Source organism: Pararge aegeria, chromosome 12 (assembly GCF_905163445.1).
Source record: "Pararge aegeria chromosome 12, ilParAegt1.1, whole genome shotgun sequence".
Taxonomy (NCBI): domain Eukaryota; kingdom Metazoa; phylum Arthropoda; class Insecta; order Lepidoptera; family Nymphalidae; genus Pararge; species Pararge aegeria.
In genome coordinates this window covers 2,557,570-2,583,018 of record NC_053191.1, presented here as the reverse complement: position 1 = coordinate 2,583,018, position 25,449 = coordinate 2,557,570, and the positions used below count along the sequence as shown (strand labels likewise).

At 35.3% G+C, this 25,449-nt stretch overlaps 1 protein-coding gene across 2 annotated transcripts; it reads left to right on the top strand.

Annotated features, from left to right (window-relative positions):
- Nucleotides 1-92: 92 nt before the first annotated feature.
- On the top strand, nucleotides 93-18,843 carry LOC120628351 (merlin). Of its 2 annotated transcripts, XM_039896675.1 has the most exons (13): nucleotides 93-428; nucleotides 926-1,055; nucleotides 1,504-1,709; nucleotides 2,522-2,646; nucleotides 5,932-6,034; nucleotides 6,798-7,004; nucleotides 7,607-7,711; nucleotides 12,175-12,306; nucleotides 12,689-12,835; nucleotides 13,813-14,001; nucleotides 15,913-16,091; nucleotides 17,236-17,447; nucleotides 18,353-18,843. In XM_039896675.1, the coding sequence occupies exons 1-12, from the start codon at nucleotides 342-344 to the stop codon at nucleotides 17,444-17,446; spliced, it is 1,821 nt and encodes a 606-aa protein (XP_039752609.1). In that variant the 5' UTR covers nucleotides 93-341; the 3' UTR covers nucleotide 17,447; nucleotides 18,353-18,843. The 2 variants fall into 2 exon arrangements, with proteins under 2 accessions (XP_039752609.1, XP_039752610.1); XM_039896676.1 differs by lacking the exon at nucleotides 926-1,055 and having other exon boundaries at nucleotides 369-428.
- Nucleotides 18,844-25,449: the final 6,606 nt, after the last annotated feature.

Here is a 25,449-nt window from a genome sequence, read left to right as displayed (position 1 = left end):
GCGTTCAGTTTTACACGTTTCGATTTGTCGGATGTCAATCAACATAACAAATCCATAAATAATATAGATCGCGATGTGAAACGGAACGGCGATGTTTAGATTTTCTGAATAATTTTTCTTCATTCAATTATTTCAGTTCACATTCTTGTTTCATTGACGTTCCCCTTGTTTGTAAATAATAACTGCTGGAAATAGTACGCAATGTGAAATTACGCGCATTCCTCAATCGAGTGTACATTACGTAAACGGGCTGTTGCAGTTAATTAACTATGTTACAGACCTAAGTTCTAACCTATAGGAATTTTGTAGGTTTGTGTTGTTTGTTAAACAAATGCGAGATAATGCCGCCGTTTAGAAGAAAGAAGGCTGCGAAGTCGTTCCCAGTTAAAGTGTGTACTCTCGACGCGGAACTAGAGTTCAACCTTGAGGTAAAACACTATGTAGCATTGGTGTATTTTCGTAGTTTTGTTTATCGTTCATTTCGCTGGAATGCTAACACATATTAACACTATGGTCCCGTTGTGACTCACCGGTGACCCCTGGGTCGTTACACACTTAATTTTCACATAACTTAACACTTAATGGTGCTATTTAACGACGTATTTACATATTGTAATGTTTATGTATGTATTGCAAAATTTATTCGTGATAACTGCCCTTGCTATTACTAAACTTTAATGTAATAATGGGTAAAAAAATAAAATACTCGAATTCTTTTATTTGACTCTCTTTTTTCCATCATCCTTCTTCACTAGAACTCATCATTGAAAATTGTTAATATAATAATAAGGTTACAACTATTATTAATAAATAAATAGTAGTGGCCACTGTATATCAACAGAGGTTGTGTAATAGCCTTATAGGTTAGAGATCACAGTGAGATTAGAAAAAAAAAATTAAATATTTTTGATTATCTTCTCTACAGTGGCGAGCCACGGGCAGGGATTTGTTCGACCTTGTGTGTAGAACCATTGGGTTGAGAGAAACATGGTTTTTTGGACTGCAGTTTGAAGACACAAAACATTTTATAAGCTGGCTGAAATTGGATAAAAGAGGTAATTATTATTGTGCTTTAAAATGTAGTTCTTTGAATTTTTTAGTGCCCCAGACATATTTATATCAATTATCAATGGATAGGAAAAATTTGTTGCAAAATAACTTGGCAATCTCATATAATCTAACACTGTACACTTCAGCTAGAATAAAAGTGTCCTACTCAGTGTTCACAAAGCCAAGAAAATTGACTGCCAATTGTAAACCACACAGTTTATTTTCATCTTTAATCTATTTAGTCATATGTTGGATGAAATCTTATCCACCACTGCTGATGCATATGGTTTGGATTTTATTTAGTTTGGATTGAAATTTACACAATCATCAAAGAGTCAGTTTTGAGTACATTCTTAATCATTTTTCTCTAGTTCTGTACCACATCATGACATATAAAACCTTATTGGATATTGAAAAAAATTTAATTTGTAATTTACATAACCTTTATTCCAGTACAAGACCAATGTGTTTCCCAAATGCCGGGCACACCGTTTATGTTGCTGTGCAAGTTGTACCCCGAGGATGTGGCAGAAGAACTGATCCAAGAGGTGACACAGCATCTGCTGTTCCTCCAGGTGAAGCAGGCCATTCTCAGCATGGACATATATTGCCCTCCAGAAGCTTCAGTTTTGCTCGCCAGTTATGCAGTTCAAGCAAAGGTGTTGTATAAATTATTATTCTGTATGACATTTCCAATTTTTCCTTGCTGACTGAATTTATCGTACTCTGTCTCTAAACTTGTGTGATCCAATCAGAAAGCATTGCGATTGTCGTTTTGTTGCCATATATCTATTTTATATAAATAAGAATAATAATTTTAAATAAAACAATACACAGAGTACGACACAATAGCCCCAAATTAAGAGTAAGTGTAGCTTGTGTTATGGGTACTAAGATGACTGATGAATAATATACATAAATATTTATAATATACAGATAAACACCCAGACACTGAAAAACATTCATGTTCATCACACAAATATTTTCCAGTTGTGGTAATCGAATCACACAGTCTTGGACTCAGAAAGAAGGGTCACTGCCCACTGCGCCAATAAGCCGTCAATATGGATGGTACCTGCAATACAATTAAAGTATAAGTTTATCTAAGGAAAACTTTATAAGTTTATCAATAAATGTACCTCAAATGGTATTAAAGAATAATTACTTGTAGACAAATGTAATAACAATTGTTATATGTTCTGTTTTTAAGTTGTTCTATTACATTATATATCAAGAATAGTTTAGAAAATTATTTTAATTTCTGTATTATTGTTTGATTTTCCTGTCACAATTTATTTCCCTCATAAAGATTGCAATAAATTAATTGAATAAGTTCTAAAAACATTGTGTCCTAAGTTCCATATGTTATCAAAATATTGGAAATCAAGCACACATAATTATTTGAGGTAGGCAGCGCATTTATCTATATATGAACTGCACGCCACCAGTAAGGTAGAATCTTTGTTTCCAGTACGGCGATTACGACGAAAGTGCATACAAGCCGGGCATGCTAGCTAGCGAGGACTTGTTACCTCAGCGGGTTATTGACCAGTATCAGATGACACCCGAGATGTGGGAAGAAAGGATAAAAATATGGTGAGAGAATTTATTTTATCTCCTTAAATTTGTCTGAGATTTTTAGTAGTTATAAATCGGGTTCGTGTTTATTGCTTAAGGCTGCGCTTTCCCCTTATATTTCCCTACAAAAAGCTACCTCATAGTTTTGTCGACTAGATATCCATTATGTTTGTTTTTGAAAGATACGTATATACTCAAAGAAGAATGAAATTGCAAGAGTAATAATGATTTAGTTATTTTAATCCTATATTACAAGAAGGCCCATAGATCGCACTTATGATGCGTATATAACATGAAAAAAGTGTATATGGTAGTGAGATGTTATCGATAACCATATTCATAAACTTAAAATTAAAGCTACAAGGGTTCCAAACACGCCCTTATCTGGACGGTCCCTACGTAAATTCCCCTTACTACAAATGACATATATTACAGGAGAGCACTTTAAAGTTTCAAACATGTGTATTTCATTTTCTATTTAACATTAAGCCTTGAAATTAGGTACAAAGTATTCTTAGGTGATATATTTTACAAAAAGTAAAATGGTAGATAATAAAAATTACTAGTATATATTCGTTACTTACTCGTATTTCCTTGTCTAGATAGACTTTTCAGAATTTACGTTTCCGTTTAGACTGACGTAACATAAGTCCTGATTAACTTGGATCCTATCAAAAGAGCTGAGTAGGCATGTCTCTACTCTTCTGCTGCGAGTATTTAGTTTCCATATCAGCAGCATTAGAGATAAATTATTCATATATGCCACATCAGTTAAAGAATGAGGCGTTCTTCTAACAGCGTAATCTCTTCCCAATTCTGCACTCCTGGTAGAAGGGGATCTCTTCAAGGCGGGACCCTTGCTAAAAATAAAAAGCTGTAGCCAACAGGGGTTATTGTATCGGCAAGCCATAGAGTGCTGCTTTCAGTTAGACTGCACGATTTCACGACAGCATGCAGACATTTTTAAAAACACAAGCTCGAAATTCAAACTCCATAAATTTCTGCCAAGTATCTGTTTTCTCATATATCCATTCGGATTTGTTAACTTCCTAAGTCAGTTTTCTTCTCAACTTTTCTTTTCTGTTTGTCTTTCTTCTGCGTTAATAACATCCTTCGTCGTCATCGTCATGTCACTTATACTGCGACATGAATGAAAGGTGAGCACACATAAATGTGTGGGGTGACGTTGGGGTGTTAATATTAAATTAGTTTAAAGTTTCATTAAAATTAGTTTAAATTGAATATTTTGTATTATAAAGGATAAAGAAGGACATCCTAAGGTAGTACTTCTATCTGAAGGTGGCTTAGAATTGGGCAAGGCCATTTCTTATATAGTTATATTTTTATCTGGATGGTCTAATGGCAGTTGGCGCTTCGGCTATATGAGAAGTAACCTCTTCAGGGTTACAAAAACCACTGCCATTGGAATGGTTGGCCATAATGGTACTTATTATTTCATGACCTAGGTTTAATTCAGTAACTTGAGCGGCAGAGTTCGGGCTTATAGGCAGATCAGAAAGTTACTTTACAGAAGAAGAATTATACCTTTCTAAACCTTAACGTCTATGTTTGGTTGTAAAGCTAAAGTTGAGCATAAGGCGGATGTAAAATTTTTTGTCTGTAAGTGGTTAGATAACCTTGGCTGTGGTGATTCTAACACTTTTATAATTATTGAATCCGATATAGAGTATTGCAGGAGCGCAAAATGGTCTCTTCATGAGCTAAATCTAGAAAACGACGACTTAGAACTGACCGACCTTCAATCCTATTTTCTTTTTTTTGATCTTGTTGTTCATCGTAAGTAAATTCGTATCGACGCGATGCGGTGCTTAAAATAACATAATTGTACACTTAAATAACAGAAATGGTAATTATTTACGAGACCGAAATAACATTCCCGAAGTCACATTCCGTAATAGATAGATCGATTTTTATTTCCCAATGTAAAGTCCCTTATTTACCACTTTACCTTTACTTCTGAATTTTCCGATGTAAAATAACATAACTACCGAATACAGAAAAAAACGTCGGAATGTTGAAACATTGGTTACTTCGTATAAAAACTGAAAATCTAAGTATTTACCTTTTTAAAATAAACAAGTACTACTAAAAACTACACACTTAAGTGAAGTTATTTTTAAATAAACATAGTATAAAAATTCACTTACCTGTATGAGTTTCGACGGGAAAACTGTATTTTTTGCACTCATATCGGCATGACCGTCATGTCTCGCAAATGCCAGTTGCGGGTGACGCGCGGAGAGACGTTTGATATTATCAACCGTAAAATTACTGAATTACCGCTACTGTTGTTGTTCGTTGTAAATTGTAGTTATGGGAAATTCCGTGTGTGAATTTAAAATTCAATTTGGCAACTTAGATTTATTTTTACTTAACTAAACGATGGTATAGGGTTACCTGAAGGTCAAAAAATGCAAATCACGGATCTACCACCTAGGGGATCAATATTAAAAAAAAATCAAAATTCATTTATTTTAAGTAGGCCTAATATAAGCACTTTTGAAACGTCAAGTCTGTCTGTTTGTGGTGACTCTACCACCGGTTCGGAAGGCAGATTCTACCGAGAAGAAGCCGGCGAGAAACTCAGCAGTTGCTCTTTTCCAACATCAACAATTTACATTTTAACATTCATTTTCTATCTTGTGAGAGATGAAAGCGGAGCCAGATGCTACCAAGCAACCTTGTCATTAAGAAATTCATCAATTGTATAGCTAACCTCGCTGTAATAAATGTGTTTTAACATATTCTTTAAACTAATGCATTGGTAGGTCCAAAATCACCTTAGGAATCATATTATAAAAGCGTATACTCAATCCCACAAATGACTCCTGTACCTCTCGCAGACGATATGCAGATGACACTAATTTGTGAACATTTCTTGTAAGTCGACTGTTGTACAGAAATCCACAACAAACTTAGCCGGGTGTTCTTTTTTGGTATCCCTATATATCACATTGTTATTAAAAAAGGTAGAAGAGCAAGCCTGGTTAGAGCAAAGAATTGTATGCTCGATGGATCGAAACATCGTGCTTCTCGCTCTTGTCCCGCTCTACTCCAGAATGCAATCACCGCATTATCGTACGACAAATAGCGACCGTCCAACGTACTCTTAATAATTATATTGTAATTTCTTACTGGAAACTACCAATTATAATTACTTACTCCTATTGTACAAATTGGTATACGTTGTATTGTATACGCTGTTTTATTATACTTTTCTTTTTTTTATGTATTTTTTGTGGTGTGCAATAAAAGTATATTGATTCATTCATTCATTCATAGGTATGCTGACCACAAAGGCATGTCTCGCGACGAAGCCGAGATGGAGTACCTGAAAATAGCGCAGGACCTGGATATGTACGGAGTTAACTATTTCGCGATTAATGTAAGTTGATTGCAACTTTAATCTAGTAGTTAAGCTAACAAGAATTAAATTATGTCTTAAACCCATTGATATCAACTATTCCGTTAAATAAATAAGTTAAAGATTTCAATTTTAATTTGAATACTTATATATCTAAATTATAAATATAACCTAAAATAAACTATTTAAAAACTAAATAAAATCTAAAACGTCCTCGAAACCACCGCAGCGAGGCACAGTTCCTAAGATGCTGGCAGCATTGCCCCTTTGGATGGCCAAACTAATTCGTTGGCCAAGGTAACTGCCCGCTCTAGGATCACCGGTAGACTCGATTACCCTTTTCGATAATTCTTTGAAAAGGGCTCTTGCCTGCGGACCCCACGTAAAAAATTAAGTTAAATAAAAAATTTTGAACACAGGCTGGTTGAAAAGAGTAATGACATTTTTTTTTTAATTTATACTCTTTATTTGTACACCACACGAAATTCAGCAAAACAAAAAAAAATAACAAACACTTCAAGTATGTAGTAGGATACAAAAGGCGGCCTTATCGCTAAGTAGCGATCTCTGCCAGGCAACCTTAGGATTTGGAAAACTAAAAAGAAAATCGAAAGGTACAATGTGGGGTATTTACGAGATCGTATACTATAATATAGTAATTTGGTTTAACACCAATTCAGCGTACAAGTTTATCCCACTTCTGATGAAAGGAAACACCTAACAAAAAAGGAGACACCAATTACTAAATTATTTGTTGGATCTAGTATTGACACTTTTATTTCAGAATAAAAAAGAGACCGATCTTTATCTAGGAGTCACAGCGTTGGGTCTAAATATATATGAAAAGGACAACAAGTTGACACCAAAAACAACCTTCCCTTGGTCGGAAATCAAGCACATATCGTTCGATGACAAGAAGTTTGTAATCAAGTTTGTAGAGAAGACCGTCAGTAACTTCATATTCTTCTCACCCAAAGGGATGAATAAATTGGTAAGTTATAACAGTAATTTGTAATCCGATTGCTAAACATAAAAAGTAAGCTTACACAAAATCCTATTATAATAGTAAGGATTACTTAAACGATAAAAACATTGGATATGAATTGCTAAATTTAATAGCCTAATATACAAAAAAAATACCAAGGTTTGTTGTGGGCTCTTTTCTTAAACTAGGGCGCGTTTGGAACCCTCGTAGCTTTAGGTTTAAGTTGGCGTACACATTTATCACCATCCCTTTACGATTAAGTTAATATATATATATATATATATATATATATATATATGTATATATAAACTATGAACTATATATAAAATATGAACGCTTCATCTTAGTGAGTAATGTGTGTTTTAATTTAAATATCACTTGCTTGAATGGTGAAGGAAAACATTGTGAGGAAACCTGCATGCCTGAGAGTTCTACCTGGTGTTCTCAAAGGTGTGTGGAGCCAATCCACGCTAGGCGGAGTAATTTTTTTTTGTTATCACTATCTCACATTGTTTTTTAAAATAATTAGAAGACCATGGTTACAGCAAGGTTACGTGTGCTCGATTGATCTTCGATTGATTCACATGAAGTCATTCGTAATATTCCAGATATTAGATCTATGTATCGGCAACCATGACTTGTATATGAGAAGACGGAAACCTGATACTATGGAAGTACAACAGATGAAGGCGCAGGCGAAAGAGGAAAAGCAAGTATGCATTTTTTTTTCATTTTCTTACTACAGTCTTATTATTTTCATTTAATTATTTTCATCATATACAGTCAAACCTGGATAAGCGAGAGTTCAAGGGAGCACAATCTCATTCTCGCTTATAGAGGTTTCTCACTAACCCGAGTTTCTCGCTAATGCAGGTACATGGGTAGCGTTTCTCTCTTATAGAGGTACGTAGCAATAACAAGACAAATATTCATGCACTATGTAATTTTATTTTATTTAGAACTTATTTACATTTAAAAAAATCCGTCAATTTCGTTTGGGTTTCTGTTTTTGTATTTTGAATGTTTTTCTCTAACTCATAAATTTTGTCGAATATTGCTTGCTCGACTGTCGCTTATAGAGGTATAGATAAGTAGCAGTCTCACTTACAGAGTTCCATGAGGGAAAAACGACTCTCTCTTACAAAGGTTTCTGTTTCTCGCTAATAGAGGTTTTGGGAGCTTAAAATGACGGGTCCTGGCTATAACTCTCACTTATAGAGTTTTCTCACTTATCCAGTTCTCACTTACCCAGTTCTCACTTACCCAGGTTTGACTGTATTAAATGACCTCAAATTAAGTTTTATACATAATTAATCAATTCATGTTTTAGAGGACAAGTTATAGTTTATTTATTGGTGCATGGTTTACCATTATCAAAAATCTTTAGTAAAAGTTAAAAGCATTAATTGCTCGATTGTTAGGATTTCGGCTTCAGTTTCGGGGGGCCGAGTTTGAATCCCAGCACGCGCCTTTAAATTTGAAGCTATGTGCGTTAGCAATAAAAATATCACCTACTTCAACGGTAGAACATCGTGAGGAAACCTGCTTGCCTGAAAGTTTTCCATTATTATTCTCTATCATTTATTCTTTTTCTTTATTTTTTTTTTAATTATTAACAATGCTTAAAAATAAATTAAAAAACACTATTAAAAATTTATAAAAAAAAAAAACTTCCACCCTCCGCTTGCGGGGCTTTTGAATGCCCAAGCAACCGGTGGTCAGGGCTCCAGAGTGAGGAACCTCCTCACAATACGCGCCGTTTCAAGGACTACTGCCTTCTGTATCCGACCCTTGATCCAACAACCAAGCGAAAGCTTGTCAGCTTCTTCCATTATTATTATTATTACATTCTTTATTGCACACAAAAAAACAAAATACAAAGAGAAACACATTAGAAAATATAAAATAATAAAAAACTAGTTTAGATGAGCAAAGGCGGTCTTATCGCTAAAGCTATCTCTCCCAGACAACCTTTGGCGAAAGTAGTTCTTATAAGGAAAGGGTTGGTGAGGCAATACAAATTTAAACTAAACTACATGTTATAAATTCTAATACTACACATATAATTATTATATATATTGACGGCCGATTGGAGCAGTTCGCAGCAACAGCAGCTTTCCGAGCCCATGGCCGTGGGTTTGATTCCCACAATTGCAAAATGTTTGTGTGATGAGCATGAATGTTGTCAGTGTCCGGGTGTTCATATGTATATTCTAACTATTTATGTATATTATTCATAAAAATATTCATCAGTCGTCTTAGGACCCATAACACAAGCTACGCTTACTTTGGGCTTAGATGGCGGTGTGTTTATTGTCGTAGTATATTTATTTATAAAAAAAATATATATATATATAATAGTGGCCCCAACCGTAGTGGGCCATTGGGTTGTAAAGATGATGATGATAGTAAAAGTAGTACCTATAAACGCTACTAAAATTTACCTCCATTACAGTTAAAATAATAAACTGTGTTTGTAAAAGCATGTTTACACACACAAACTTGCTTGTAGTACTCGTAGTTTGTCCCTTCACGTTTTCAAATGTGATATGATATTTAAATTAAAACGCACAAAACTTAAAAAAGTTCGAGGCGCGTGCTGGGATTCGAACTCTGCCCTCCGAAAGGGAAGTCGAGCTCCTGCCCAATGCGCTATACCCGCTTAATATAATTTGCCAAATATATATTGCCATTTTAACACGCTTTATATTAGCTTCACTTGTATGTTTGTTTGTAACCGACTTCTTTGGGCGCGTTTTTGACCCACTTTAAACGGTCAGATTTCTTTCAAACTTTGTAGACATATCGAGGACCGATGACAATACACTAATCTGAAAAGATTATTCCAATTTTCACTATAAAAAATAAGATTTTTTACTAATTACTACAGCGCCATCTAGACCCAAATGTAAAAAACCTATGGCGTTCGCGTACCTAACAAATTCCACAGAAAACATTAAGCTACTAGATGGTAGAGGGCGTTAGCTATTACTTTTTAATGGCCTGTTTTAAATAATAATTAGAACTTGCATTTCGAGAGACGGGCACACTGAATCTATATATATATAATGAAAATGGTCTTCGTTTGAGGCTCAATCACGCCTAAACCACTGATCGTATCGACATGAAACTACCACCATTCGATGCGAAATTTTTCCTAGGTGGTTTATGGCTATCTATTTTTTGAATTCCAACATTCCTTCATTTTTTTATTGCTATTTTACTTTTATGAACATTTATCCCGCTAATAAAAACAAAAGATAAGCATTTTCTCTTGATTCTTTTGTTTTCATGGATTTCAACAGAGTGTATTAAACGGATTATGGTTTTTAACATTCAACTAAGAATCTACTCACGGTAGTGGAGAACGGCTGGACCAATTGGGCTTTTTTTTTATCTTCAGAATTGTCAGGAGAAAGTTTTGTATGTAAGAAAATTTTAAAAAAGCCCGATAAAAAGTTAAAAATGTCGATGATAATCGAAGAATTCCCATCTATATAGACACTCACCACGAAATCTCGGGAACCATAAGACTTAGAAACGTGAAACTTGGTAGGAATATTACTTTTGCTATGTAGAGGTCAGCTATGAATAGATTTTAAGAAATTCATTCCCCAAAGGGGATTGCGGGGGCGTTAACAATGAACAATTCCCGTTTTTAAACTATAGCTCCTATAGACTTCAAATTTGGTAGGAATCTTCTGTAAGAGGTGTAGAAATAGGCTATGAACGAATTTTACGATAGCTCACCCCACAGGGGGTTGCGGGGGTGGGTATTAACAATTAATATTTTTAATTTTCCAGCTAAAGCTCCTACAAGCTCCAAATTTTGTAGGAATTTTCTATAAGTGATGTAAAAATGGTAGGAATCTTTTATTATTCACATAAAGAACATCTCAAAATGGATTTCAATAAAGTCTACTTCCGACAGGAATTGCGGGGGTGGGTGTTAAAATCTAAAATTTTTATTTCTAACCTGTAACTTCTACAGACTCCAAATTTGGTGGGGATCTTCGTGTATGTAGGGATATTCGTGTATTTCCTTACAACAATCGTCTTTTTGGCAGCGGAGAAAAAGTCATTGAGAGGTTTCAAAAACTTAACTTTACATGTAGCTATCCAATCAACGGACTAAGAATTTTACATTCATTTTACTTTTGCAGACTACATAACCGACGAATTCTTTTATTGCGGGATCGCGGAAATGTAACAGATTAAAATGAATGCATTTTCCAAGCACATGAGATGTGGAAAAGAAATTTAGTTACTTATTCCAATAGAATTCATAAAAAACATGCACAATTAATTTTCTATAAAAAATTGATGTCACGGAGAAAATTTTAGTTAACAGAAAATTCGTCGCACTCGAACCTAGACAGATTTCAACTTCACATATGAGACTTGCAATGACTTTAACTTAAACTTTCAATGCTCATTTCAAATTTTTTTCTTCATGTCAATTATTATAAATTTTTGGAAGAAAGGCGCGGAAATGTTATAATGATTGCACATTGAAAGTTACAATGAATATTAGTGAGAAAAATCACCTGGATGAGAGATACAGGCTAAATCGATGGAATTTGGAATTTGAGTAAGTCTAAACAATATCGATGCTTACAGTTCTATCCGCGGGGCCTATTTATGTTCATACAAAAATAAAAAAAAGGAGAATAATAAAAATATGAAAAAAATAAATAAAAAAGAAACATAAATGTTAATTTATTTCCTTTTTCAATTCGCCCAGCGAAGCGGGCGGGAAACGGCTAGTAAAAAAATATATATTTTATCTCTTTAATGGTGGATAGGTAGGATTAATTTTGCTCTAATAAAAATAATAGATCAAGAAAAACTAAAAAAAATCGCTATTATGAATAAACTAAAAGAAAGAAATTAGTTTAGTTTTTTATACCAAGCGTGTTTTTTTAGTTTGTTTGAACAATTTAATTTATGATTATTATAAATTAAAAATGTTTATTTAAATTTTCGGAACCGACAGGATTTGAACTTGCGACTCTCTGGCAATCGCGGCCTGAGAGTCGCAGGTTCAAATCCTGTCGGTGCAGAAATTTTTTATATGCATTTTTAATTTATAAAAATTGATAATTCCTCCAAGTGTTGGTAAAAACACTATACACTATAAAAATATATTGCCATGTTGTCTGTAACCGTATTCCAGCGTCGTCAAATAGAACGCAACAAGTTAGCTCGCGAGAAACAGTTGAGGGAGGCGGCGGAAAGAGAGCGTTCGGCAATGGAGCAAAGATTGCTTCAGTACCAGGAGGAAATACGACTGGCCAACGAGGCGCTCGTGAGTGTAACATAACATAATTATATCCAGCGATTATTTATCTATGTTATTAATAAATTATTAAAAAGTCAGAAAGTCAAAAATATCTTTGTTCAAGTATAGCCCATAGGTGGCACTTTAGATGCGTACATTACATGAGAATTACACGGTAGTGAGATGATGGCGATAACCATATTCGTAAACTTAAAACTTCGCAAAATTAATCTTTTCATACATTTTTAAAGTTTGAAATGTTAGCGTTGTAAAACAAGGAACCCTTGAAATTTAAATTTCCGGTTGTAGTAAGAAAACTTGTAGAAAAATTTGGTAGCATCAATATATAGCAGTAAAATCCGGCAATGTAGCTTAACTATAGCAAATTAAGGGTTATTTTCGCTTGCAGCGTCGTTCGGAGGAAACGGCGGAATTGCTGGCGGAAAAAGGTCGCGTGGCTGAGGAAGAAGCGTCCCTATTGGCGCAGAAAGCCACCGACGCGGAAAGAGAAAACGCAAGGTTACGACTCTCCGCCATAAGGACAGAGGAAGAAAAGGTTTTCACTTCGCATGCTCTTAAAGTCGCACTTTAGGCTATGTGTAAGCGGACTAAAACTCGACTTTATGCACTTGTGCATAAAGGTAGTTATAATCGACTTTCCGGCTCTGGGTTCTTCTCTGGGGTCTAGTCTTTTTGATCATAAGGTATATAATTTTTGCAAAGAATTTTTGTTAATGCATAGAGTAGACATCTACAACGTGTAAATGAAAAACGGAATATTAATTTACAGGCTTTAGAGGTATATTATTTACTGTCTCTGAGATTTATCTGTGGAACCGAAACGCTAATAAGTTTGTCAATAAACCATCGCCATAGTTTTTACTGAAAGAAATAAGATAGCATCACATGCAAAATTAAAATGAAATGACTCCGGTCACTTTATTAGGTACGCGTCGCGTGGTTTGGGTGCTATGCGCGTGTCGGTCTTTTATCTTCAATAGGGTTGCCATAAGTTAACTAACTCTTAGAATGTGTTGAATTCGTTTGTATGGAAAAATAAATGTGCTTCTTTTGATTAATTATTTTCACAGGTGATCCCTTATGAAATATATTTATGCACCCTTCAGTATTTCGTAACTCGGTCACACGTTGTTATACACAACGTTTTTTGTTACTTTTGTAATATTCTTTCTTTTTTCTACTTTATTAAAATGTTTTCGTCCATTTATTATAAACATTAATTTATTACTTCATGTTCTAAATATCCACATACCTGAATCGAATCACAAATAATTACGATGCCTCCAGTGGCGTGCACAGGGTCTTCGGCCAGGGTATGCATAAAGCAGATATATAGCGTAAAGTAGAAATATTCCTCTCCAATACGAGCTATATAAAATAATTTGGGTATGCAGTGCTTTTGTGCATGTATGAAATGCACGCCACTGGATGCCTCGGCGTTCGGTGATTAAAAAGTGAGAGAGTAAACTAGAGCTATCAGAAGAGACTCGAAACTTCTTTTTAATTTCACAGGTACATTTGGAACGTAAAACACGGGAGGCAGAGTTCCTAACGGCGAGGCTAGTGGAAGAGTCAGAAAAGCGCGCTGCCGAAGCCGAAAGACTGAAGGCGGAGCTGGTGGCCGCCAGGGTAGCAGAGAAGCAGGCCAAGGAGAAACTACTCAACTTCCTCAGTAGGACTTCAAATGGCTCTCTACCACCTGTAAGTTTATTGGCTCATATATAAGTTGACCTTGAAACCTTCAAAGTTATCACCATCACCTAAAATTAGTGTTGACATTTTAAATGTATGAAAGCTTCATAAGTGGTTGTTAAAAGGTCTACATGGATAAAACAATTTAAAAATTTGGAATTTTTGAAAGATAGACATGTGCCGGACTTTTTTTTTAGAACTTTGAAAGGGAAACCATATAGGAGGAGCTGGAGTTGGGTGAATGATAACACGACCACTAGGTTTGGTTGACGGCCGATTGGCGCAGTTTGCAGCGACCCTGCTTTCTGAGTCCAAGGCCGTGGGTTCGATTCCCACAACTGGAAAATGTTTGTGTGATGAGCGTGAATATTTTTCAGTGTCTGGGTGTTTATATGTTTATTCTAAGTATTTATGTATGTTATTCATAAAAATATTCATCAGTCGTCTTAGTACCCATAACACAAGCTACGCTTACTTTGGGGCTAGATGACGATGTGTGTATTGTCATAGTATATATAGTATATATAGTATATGTTTATTCTTTTATAATATTCATCATACAGTTAATACGTGGTTTAAATAGTAATGCTTAACGCTAGATACACACTTACACTAACTCCACAACAACTTTGTGATGCATGATTTTATCGAAACTTTAACTAATTGGCAAAAATAAATTGACAGGTGTCACATGATTTTAATTGTGCATGTGATGTTAGGGCAGTATCCGATTTATTTCAGTTAAAGTTATATCAGTGGTTTACTCAAAAATTGAGAGGCGGACTTATTATTGTCAATATTAAATATTCTCATTTAGGAAGTAATTAATTTATAATAACCTTTCTCCAGCAAGTAATGTTTTAAGGATTTTGTAAGTGAAAAAAAATGAAAAAATATTTATTATCAAAAGCAACATTTACAATTTAAGTAAGTTTATACTTTGTTTTTCTTCTATATGTTCCGGGATTTTGTTGTAAATTTTGGCGCACATGGGGTTTGGGCCGGTGCCATGGATTTTTAATTTAGATGGCGGTAGGACCATGTTGTGTTTGCGCATGCGCCGCAATGTATCCTGCGGGGGCATGTCTTGGAGTTTTTTAAAAAATTCGGGATGTTTTCTTACAAATTTGCATGTTTCTAGTATGTATATATACAAGGCACGGGCAAAATTTTTAACGATTAATTTTTTTTTTTTTTCAGTGTCTGGGTGTTTATCTATATATTATAAGTATTTATGTATATTATTCATATAATTTTTCATCAGTCATCTTAGTACCCATAACACAAGCTATGCTTACTTTGGGGCTAGATGGCGATGTGTGTATTGTCGTAGTATATTTATTTTTTATTTAACTCTTTATTTGTACACCACTATGAAGTTAGGAAATCAAATCAAATCCCTTTATTTGCATAAAACATTGTAGGTATACATGTTTAGTAATAATATATGACATGCAAATCTTAATTTAAACAAATTCATTTATGTAATAATTAAAAAACATCAAAATAAACAAAATCAAAATCATCAAAATAATCGGCTGAATATAATAAAATTTCATTAATTTTACTGTATGGAATACACATAAAATAAAAAAAAACAATAGAAATACAAAGACAGAAGTAGAATTCAAAAGGCGGCCTTATCGCTTAGTAGCGATCTCTGCCAGGCAACCTTTGGATTAGGACAAGATGAGCGAGAGCGGACAGGTGGTGTAAAATTATTATAAACCTACATTCAAATAGCTAAATACAAATACATAAACAAAATTTATTTATTGATTTCAATAAAAAAATCCTGTAATTTTATGTGGTGTGCAATAAAAGTGTAATTTAATTTATTCAATCAATCATTCGTTCATTCATTCATTCGTTCATTCATTGTTGGAGGCGGGTAATGAGTTGATGATGTATGTCTGCCAGCCTCCACCGGTGCCAATCTCGCTGTTTCCGTCGACGTGTTCGCTGCCGGCGGAACTGGGTGAGGTGGCGAGTACCGGCTGTAGCGGCGCTAGCGACGGCGAGCTAAATTCATACCAGCTCGTGCCGGACGACTCCGACCCGCACATACACCGACTCTCGCTGGAGATTGAGAAGGAGAGGTAACGATACAATCGCGCTTACTCATAATTTAAGTGGGGGGGGGTTACGTACAAGTACTAGACTACAGCAGGGCTAGCACGGGCAGGAGACAAAAAATAAAATTAATAAGTTATTTCTGCATATCGTTAATAAAATAAGATTTATAATTTGACTAAAAACATTGAGTTTTTTTTTAATTCTTCAGATAACTAAAACACATTTGTACAATATGTGTATATAACTAAACATGCATACATCAAACATATAAATTATTATTATACTCTATCATTTCTAACAATGCATAATTATGATAAAAACAACACTATTAAAATTTTATAAAAAAAAAACATCCATCCTCCGATTGCAGTCTTTGAATGCCCAAGCAGCTTATATACATATTATTATTATTAGTCTTTATTTGTACATTTCATTAATATATAAAGGAAGTAATTTTTTTTCTAAGACGGTATTTTTTTCTTAGCGTCTGTAAACTATGTCCTCAGGCCAAACGTTCGCACAGAGGAACATATTATATGCACATCATCTGTACATCAATAGAACCACCTGGACTATAACCGTTTTCAATGACATGAAAACTCTGGGCCTAACACCAGAAATGACACAAGACCGTATTAAATGGCAGACAAGTATCAGGAGGGCCAACCCCAAATAGGGAAAGCGCCAGGAGAATGATGATTTTATTAACGATATTAAAAAAAAAATGTGTTTAGAAACGTTGATAGCGCATTGGGTAGGAGCACGCAATCCTAGCACGCTTCTCTAATTCTGTGCGTTTCTCTAGTTATGTGCGTTTTAAGTAATAAAAATATCACTTGGTCCAACGGTGAAAGAAAACATGTGGATGCCTGAGAGTTCTACATAATGTTCTCAAAGGTCACACACCTTTCCACCATTCCGCACTGGGTCAGCGTGGTGGACTACTGCCTTAACCAAATCAAATCAAATCGTTTATTTGCAGATTGGTATTACATTGTTGGTAGGTACACAAAACATAGGGACAAACAATCCGCCTTAGATGGCATGCAAAAAATATATATGATCGTCCACCATTGTGGTTGATGTGATGATGAGGATGATTTTTTTTTATGTATCCCTTGCATCAAATTATATAGATTAATGTGTGTATGTACATGTTTCTCGCAGGGTGGAATACCTGGCCAAGTCCAAACACCTCCAGCAACAGTTGGACGAGCTCCGCTGCGAGTTCTCGGTGCTACGGGTTGAGCAGGGCGGCGCGACCTTGGACCGCTTGCACGAGGCCCAGGCGCGCGCGGGCGACGACAAGTACAGCACGCTCCGGAGGCTTAAGCAGGGCTCCACGAGGACGAGGGTCGCCTTCTACGAGGAGCTGTGAGGTGAGAGCCGTTCTTTTTTTTACACTACAATTTGACTGTCATCTCACCAGCACGGCCAGCATGGGCAGTTATCTCCGCGGGGAAAGGATAAAAATTTGTCTTCTCCCACAGCTTTATCCACTCAGCACGGCTAGCATGGGCAAGAGACAATTTTCCCGGGGAAAGGATAAAAAATTATCTTCTCCCACAGCTTTATCCACTCAGCACGGCTAGCTTGGGCAAGAGACAATTATCTCCGCGGGGAAAGGATAAAAATGTATCTTCTCCCACAGTTTATCAACTCTCAGCACAGCTAGTATGGGAAGAAGACAATTATCTCTCCGGGGAAAGGATAAAAATTATCTTCTCCCACAGCTTTATCCACTCAGCACGGCTAGCTTGGGCAAGAGACAATTATCTCCGCGGGGAAAGGATAAAAATGTATCTTCTCCCACAGTTTATCAACTCTCAGCACAGCTAGTATGGGAAGAAGACAATTATCTCTCCGGGGAAAGGATAAAAATGTATCTTCTCCCACAGCTTTATCAACTCAGCACGGCTAACATGGGCAAGAGACGATTATCTCCCTGGGGAGAAAAATATTTATCTTCTCCCTTCATCCCTTGTTAGGTTATATAATCGGGGGATATAGTTTTTATCTCCTGCCTGTGCTAGCCCTGCTGGTGGCTAATCTGTTAGGGAGTAGCCGCCTAATCGGTTTCTACGCGACATCGCACTGGAACACTAAATCGCTTAGCGGCGCGTCTTTGCCTGTAGAGTGGTAACTAGCCACGGCTAGGCAATTAAATAAATATAAATGAATAAATATACTACGACAATACACACAAAAAATATAAATCACATTGTATATATACAATAGAATATTTTATAGAGTTTAGATAAACAAATATTTTTTTTTTTTGCAGAGTTCTGGATCTCTTTGGTGAGTTTAGAAAATTCCAAACGTTTTAATGACGCTGTCGAGCCATAACCGCAAGTGCCTGCTAGCAACAAGTGTAATACCAGCATTACGTACCTCCGTAGTAATATAACTTATTAAACACAAGTGAAATATAGATAAAATGTTTTAGATATTGTCAATGATTTTACAAGTAAAAAAGGATGGATAGTTGGTATTAAGGCTCTCTAATCAATTTAGAATTTATGTTTAATTATAATCTGTTTTACGTTCTGTTAATATCCAATAGCTTTAATTAGTGTGTGTGTGTAACAGAAGCAACTCTCTGTGGATTTTATGAAGTAAAAACTAGCAAAAATTAAATCACACACCTGCAAGATATGAGAAGTTATTTAGTTTTCTAAATGCAGATTTTTCTAACGGCCTGATAATCGGTAACTGTCATTGGGTAATCATAAAGCGGTGATAGCCCAGTGGGTATGACTTCGAATACGCGTTTGCGGGGCCGAGTTCGAATCCCAGCACGCACCACTAACTTTTCTGAGTTATGTGCGTTTTAAGAATTTAAAATATCACTTGTTTCAACGGTGCAGGAAAACAAGACTGAGAGTTCTCCATAATGTTCTCAGAGGTGTGTGGAGACCACCAATCCGCACTGGGCCAGTGTGGTGGACTACGGCCTTAACCCCTTTTCATTGTGGGAGGAGACCTGTGCCCTGTAGTTGGCCGGTAATGGGTTGATATGATGAGGAAATCATTTGATGTTTTGACAGTTATATTGTATTAGTTATCTTATATTGTATATCTATCAACATTATTCCTCAGAAGTGTTATTCAATGATTGAAAACTCAGCCCTTAATCAATTTCGTGACATAAACTAATGATGTGAGAAAAAACATCAAATTCTAACTTTTCTTAGTTGCATAAATGTTCTTCATTGGCATGAGATTGTGAAAAGTTATTGCTTGTTAACCAAACATACTTGATGTTTCGAAAGTGCCTTTAAACTAGGCCTACTTGAAGTAATGAATTTTGAATTTTTGATATATAACGGTCACACAAATGAAAATAGGGCCAGTTCTCTTCCGCCAATTTGGTATAGGGCACCGTTATTTTGTCGAACGAGAAAAAGGTACCTATGTGAACACCAAATGTGTATTAGTCGAATTAGTGTAAACCACTAAGCAAATAGCAGGGTAAGCTAATTAGCCAACTTTTGACGTGTCACAATTAAAGCTTATATCTGTCTCTTTTATACTTCAAAAATCATTGGTTACATATAAATTATTAGACAATAGAATTATCACATGTACTAAGTGCCTTATATATGAAAATGTTTTATATAAAATATGAAGTATATTTTATTATGTATGTATGTCAGTAAGTGGATATTACGTCCAATCATATTTAAGGCTGTTTTAGCCATTTCTGTAAATATACTACCTGTTGCCTGTGACTTGTACGTTGGTCATAAAGTTTTATTTATATGTATTCAAACTTTGGCTATGTCAGTAAGTTCTCAGTGTTCATAAAATAATGCCCGTATTATTACACCGACATCGACCTTATAACAGGTTCTCAAGTACCAGCATGTATGTTTAAAATCACACTTGAGATCCTGATCTTAGCTCGATGCCGGTTTACAAATACGTGTCTAAGTTTTAATGATGATAGTTCAAGAGTAGGTGTCACGTAAAAAGAGCATTGATCGATAGTACCTGAGGCGATTTCTACTATTTATATTTTATGTTTATTATATATAACTTTAGATATAATTAATAAAATATATAGTGTGATTAGAGGTTACCGGATTTCACTTAGATACCTCAAAAAAATTACTGGTTTCGGTGGGTGGGCTGCTACATTTCTGCCATATTCCTAATACCCATAGTACTCGTACTCTTGCGCAAAAATGGTCATTATTTTTTTTTATCAAATCTGAATAGTATTAAAGTCCCTACTTTCACCTAAATAAATCCTAACAACAATCAAACATCTACTTCTGATCTATAAATTAAAAAAAAAACCTGAATATCATATTTTATGTATTTTTCATGAATATTTCATGCTTTTATATATAGTAGAAATTTTCCAACCTTCAACGCTTTTTTTACGTCCATACGATTCATCATATAGGTAGTTCCTCATAATACTTTTTGTACGATATTTTATAGAGATTTTTTTTATTTTGTTTGTTTTATAATGCGATGTCTCTTTATGGAATATTAAAGTGATATACACTGACAGACGATCCAACTAGCACTTATAGTGAACAATAAGAGTGAATTCTGTATTCCAGCTTTATAAACGCTATAGAGCGTACTGCAAGCTGAATGAATGAATGAATGAATACACTTTTATTGTACACCACAGAGAAAATTTACAGACATACAAATACAACAGCACAATAAGGTAGAAAGCTATATAAGAGTCATCATGTAAACCGATGGACGTCCACTGCTGGACATAGGTCTTATGTAGGGAGTTCCAAATACCAAGGTCTGGTATTTGGATTGGGTACAGCGGCTTCCTGCTACTCGCTTTATGTCATTAGTCCACCAGATGAGGGTCTACAAAATGTCCAGCAGTGGAAGTCCGAAGTCCAGCGTAGTTCCAACTTTCGTGACGCGCTCTTTAAACAATTCATATATTATAACGTGTAGTGTCATAGTTAAATCGTCTTACGCTATAAGTTGATCGCATCTGCCTCAACGCATCTCTCACCTACACGTCACAAAGCATCCGAGAATTTTAACCACCTGATTGTCATCAGAAACAGATTCGTTTTCGATTAAGTAGGTGAAATATGCTTTGAGTGTGGAATCTACTATGTACTATACAGCGTGTAACAGAATTACGAAATAGTTTTTAAGGATGCATAATTATATTTCATAACGAATCACCCTGTACAAAAAATTAAAACAAAAAAAGCATATTTATTTTTCCATACAACGAATTCAGCACATTCTTAGTTTTTACTTTTGACAACCCTATTGAAGATAAAAGACCGACACGTGCATAATACCTACGCTACGCGATGCGTACCTACTAAAGTGACAGGAGTCACTTGATTTTAATTTTGCATGTGATGTCAGGGCTGTATCTGATTTCTTTTAGTCAAAACTATTGCAATGGTTTACCTACACAAAAACTATTAGCGTATATATATAAGGCTCAGAGACAGTCAATAATGTACCTCTAAAGACTGAAGTATTATTTCGGTTTTCATTTACACGTTGTATATTTTTACGCTTGACTGATATTTATATTTTTTTTAAACTATATTATTTAATACATAATATTACGCTATTAGGTTTACTAAGTTTTAATGTTAAATGTAAGATCTGTTCTATCAATTAAATTAGTCTTGTATTATGAAAATAACAACATTTAATTATTATGAAAACAATAACATTATATGTCGTCGCCCGAGTTATGGCACAATAATCGAAAGTCCAAAGAAATTAAATTATTTATATTTTAGGATAATATCAAAAGTACAACCCTGATATGAAGGTGGAATTAGGCACGTAATTTTTTTCGCCATGTAAAGGAAATCAAATCCTCGATAATTTTATGAAAACTGCAAACCCGGTGAAGAAAATAACATAGGTTATAATAAAGTATCATACTAACCTTTTTGTATGCCACTTTATAATATTTTGTATTGGTGAATATTCGTATTTGTATTATTGAATTAAACTTTTTGATCATTCAGTTTCTTGACATAAGTCATATCATTTATGTTTTTTAACTGCAACTAATGAATTGAAGCGGTTATAGCCTATTAGGAAACGGTGATAACCCTATGGGTGCTTCCTCATGCATGCACCTCCAACTTTTCTCAGTTATGTGCGTTTTAAGTAATAAAAATATCACTGGCTTTAACGGTGAAGGAAAACATCGCGCGCAAAACTGAATGCCTGAGAGTTCTACCAATTTTTTTCAAATGTGTTAAGTCCACCAATCCGCACTGGACTAGCTCGGTGGACCACGGCCTTAACCCTTTCTCACTCGTGCCCTATAAAAGTCGTAGTCTAAAATATCTTTATTCAAGTAGGCCCATAGTCGGCATTTTTGATGCGTACATTACATGAGAATTACACGGTAGTGAGATGATGGCGATAACCATATTCGTAAACTTAAAACTAAAGCTACGAGGGTTCCAAACGCGTCCTGGTCTAAGAAGAAGCCCGCAACAAACTTAGCCGGGTGTTTTTTTTTGTTATCACCATCTCACATTGTCATTTTAAAATTATTAGAAGAGCAACCTGGTGTGTAACCTGTACAGTGGGCCGGTAATATGTTGATAAGATGAAAGAATTGCTAAGAGGATAAGGATATTTAAAAAAAATACTGAAGAAATAAAAAACTTGAATGAACAATACTATTAATTAAACATCAAATTGTGTGATTTATTCACCAGACAACGTGAACCACATCAATACGCGAAATATTGCTACTTTTCATGTCAAGAGATTGGAGTAAACTAAATGTTAGAGTTACTATAATAGACTGATAGGAAGCTTCAAAAGTGCTTCATCATCAACATCACATCATTACCGGCCCACTACAGAGCACGGGTCTCCTCCCAAATTGACGAGGGATTAAGGCCGTAGTCCACCACGCTGGCCCAGTGCGGATTGCGAATCAAAAGTGCTTATACAGGGTTAAATAAAAATACTAGAGAGCACTCGTCCCTCTTGCTCCTATCATTAAAACTAAAAAAATTGGTTGTCTGTAAAGTCGGCTTACTGACGATAGTTGAACGTGACAACGTCGTAAGAAAATACTGATGGAATGGTTGCATTTTTAAATTTATTTGTTTGATAGATATTATCGTTGCTACAAACAATTGACACCACATTCACTTTTCAATGCACTTCATCCTTGCCGAAAACATGTAAATGTATTATTGTATAGAAGCTGTCCACGCGGACGCATCGCTCACTCAAGTAGGAGAGAGACAGATGTCGAACGCGGAGGCCGACTGTGCCTCTTTGTCGCTCGTTCCGCGCTCTAGCTTGCACTTCAAGCCTTGAATGGAACGCCTCAGAGCGAGGTAACGCCGCATACGTCATGTTTTTTCGTGCGTGCAGCCGGCTCCATCGAATTATAAGACGTTGTCACGTCAAAAACTCTTGATCCGAGACTTTTTAAAATTCAATATTAATATATTTCATACAAAAAAAATTAATAAATCATATTATTTCTGTAAAGTGGCATTACACTGTGAAACCAAATACGTGCGATACGACAACGTCACGTATTCGGGTCAGTGACCGAATCATAGAGTCGTGTTTCGCGTGTTGTTGCCGATGTTACATTACAGAGTAGTAACAAGTAGAGTATCCATGTAAAATATTAAATATTTCACAAACTATCGAATTAATAAATAAGTTGTAAAACAAAAGTTGTTAGCTTTAATGTAAACACGTACGCCTTTCATTATCACTTTGTTTATGGTCAGCATCGTCATTTGTTTTGTAATATCTCCCTTAATACTGTATGAAAATTAATATTCGATACGCCATTTTGAAGATCATTAGGTTTTGCATATAATGTCGAAAATTAAAAATAAATGTTTTCAATCCAAAATTTCATTAAGGTGACCCAAAATATTTGCACGGGTCAAACTAATTACATTATTTAGGGTATTATTATTTATTTGATGTTTCTATTTACCAGGTGTCGTAGTTTTAATATCAGTATTAAGGTTTTTGGAATAAACTATAATAAATGGAGACACAAATAAGTGTTTCCGTCATATTATTTAATTAATTACACTTTATAAAGGTCGCGCTAAATATCTATCTACAATACGCGTTAAATGAATACTTAAACAGCTTTAAATTTTATAATTCCGTTAAAAAATATAATTATAGTGGACCCCCGGTAGTCCGACAAACATTTTGCAGGGCAGTGTCGAACTATCGAATTCGTTGGATTATAGAGTACTGCCTAAGACAAACAAGACAAATGTTTCGGTAATTAAAAAAGGTACTCTTTTGTATCCGGACTATAGGGGGCTATAGTCCGGATACAAAAGAGTACCTTGTAATCCGACAAATTACAGATCCAATGATAAGATTATAAATATTCGTATTCAATAATAAATAATAGACCATGTCGAATTACAGGGGGCGCCGGATTAGACAGGGGCTGGACTACCGGGGGTCCACTGTACATTGATTATTAGAGCGATTAGCGTTAAACATTGTGCGTGCGTTTGCTTTAGTAGTTTTAAAGAATTTCATTTTGAAAATAAGGTACAAAAATTCCTTTTTCATCATCATCATCATATCAACCCATTACCGGCCCTCTACAGGGCACGGCACTCCTCCCACAATGAGAAGTCCACAACGCTGGTCCAGTGCGGATTGGTGGACTCCACACGCCTTTGAAAACATTATAGAACTCTCAGGCACGCAGGTTTCCTCACGATGTTTTCCTTCGCCCTCGAAGCGAGTGATATTTTAGTAATTAAAACGCACATAACTTAGAAAAGATTGAGGTGCGTGCGTGGATTCGGACTTGGCACCCCGAAAGTAAAGTCGAAGTAAAGGAAGATTAGAGAGAAACACAAATATTTGAGTAGAATACAAAAGGCAGCCGTATCGCTTAGCGATCTCTGCCATCCAACCTTGGGATTAGGGCAACATGAGCGAGAACAAATAGGCGGTGTAAAATATAATAAGCCTACATTCAAATTACTACATATGAATACAGAAACAAAGATTGCACAAAGAAACATATATGAAATAGATATAAAAAAACAGTAACCCATATGTATTATTTGACTTTACAGTGTCGTAACACAGTTTACACTATTTGACTTTACAAACAAACTATCGATTAGAAATTTACATATCTTTTGCCAAAGTAGAGCTGTCTTTTCTAGGCGAATTCATTGTTGCTAGTTTAAAAAAACACATTTTGCGATTTCCCGTCTCTCATGTATATTCATATCGTTTAGGTTACCTGGAAGAGATCAATTTTAATGATAAGGCCGCCTTTTGCGTCTTTTTTTATATATATTCTTACTTATTTTATATATATACTACGAAATAAGTAAATGTAACCGTGAATGAAAACATCGTGAG

Excerpts from the sequence above, each read along its gene's own strand:
- LOC120628351 (XM_039896675.1), top strand. The coding sequence starts at position 342 with ATGCCGCCGTTTAGAAGAAAGAAGGCTGCGAAGTCGTTCCCAGTTAAA. Across the intron at positions 429-925 it reads AACTAGAGTTCAACCTTGAG|TGGCGAGCCACGGGCAGGGA; the intron begins GTAAAACACTAT and ends TCTTCTCTACAG. Across the intron at positions 1,056-1,503 it reads GCTGAAATTGGATAAAAGAG|TACAAGACCAATGTGTTTCC; the intron begins GTAATTATTATT and ends CCTTTATTCCAG.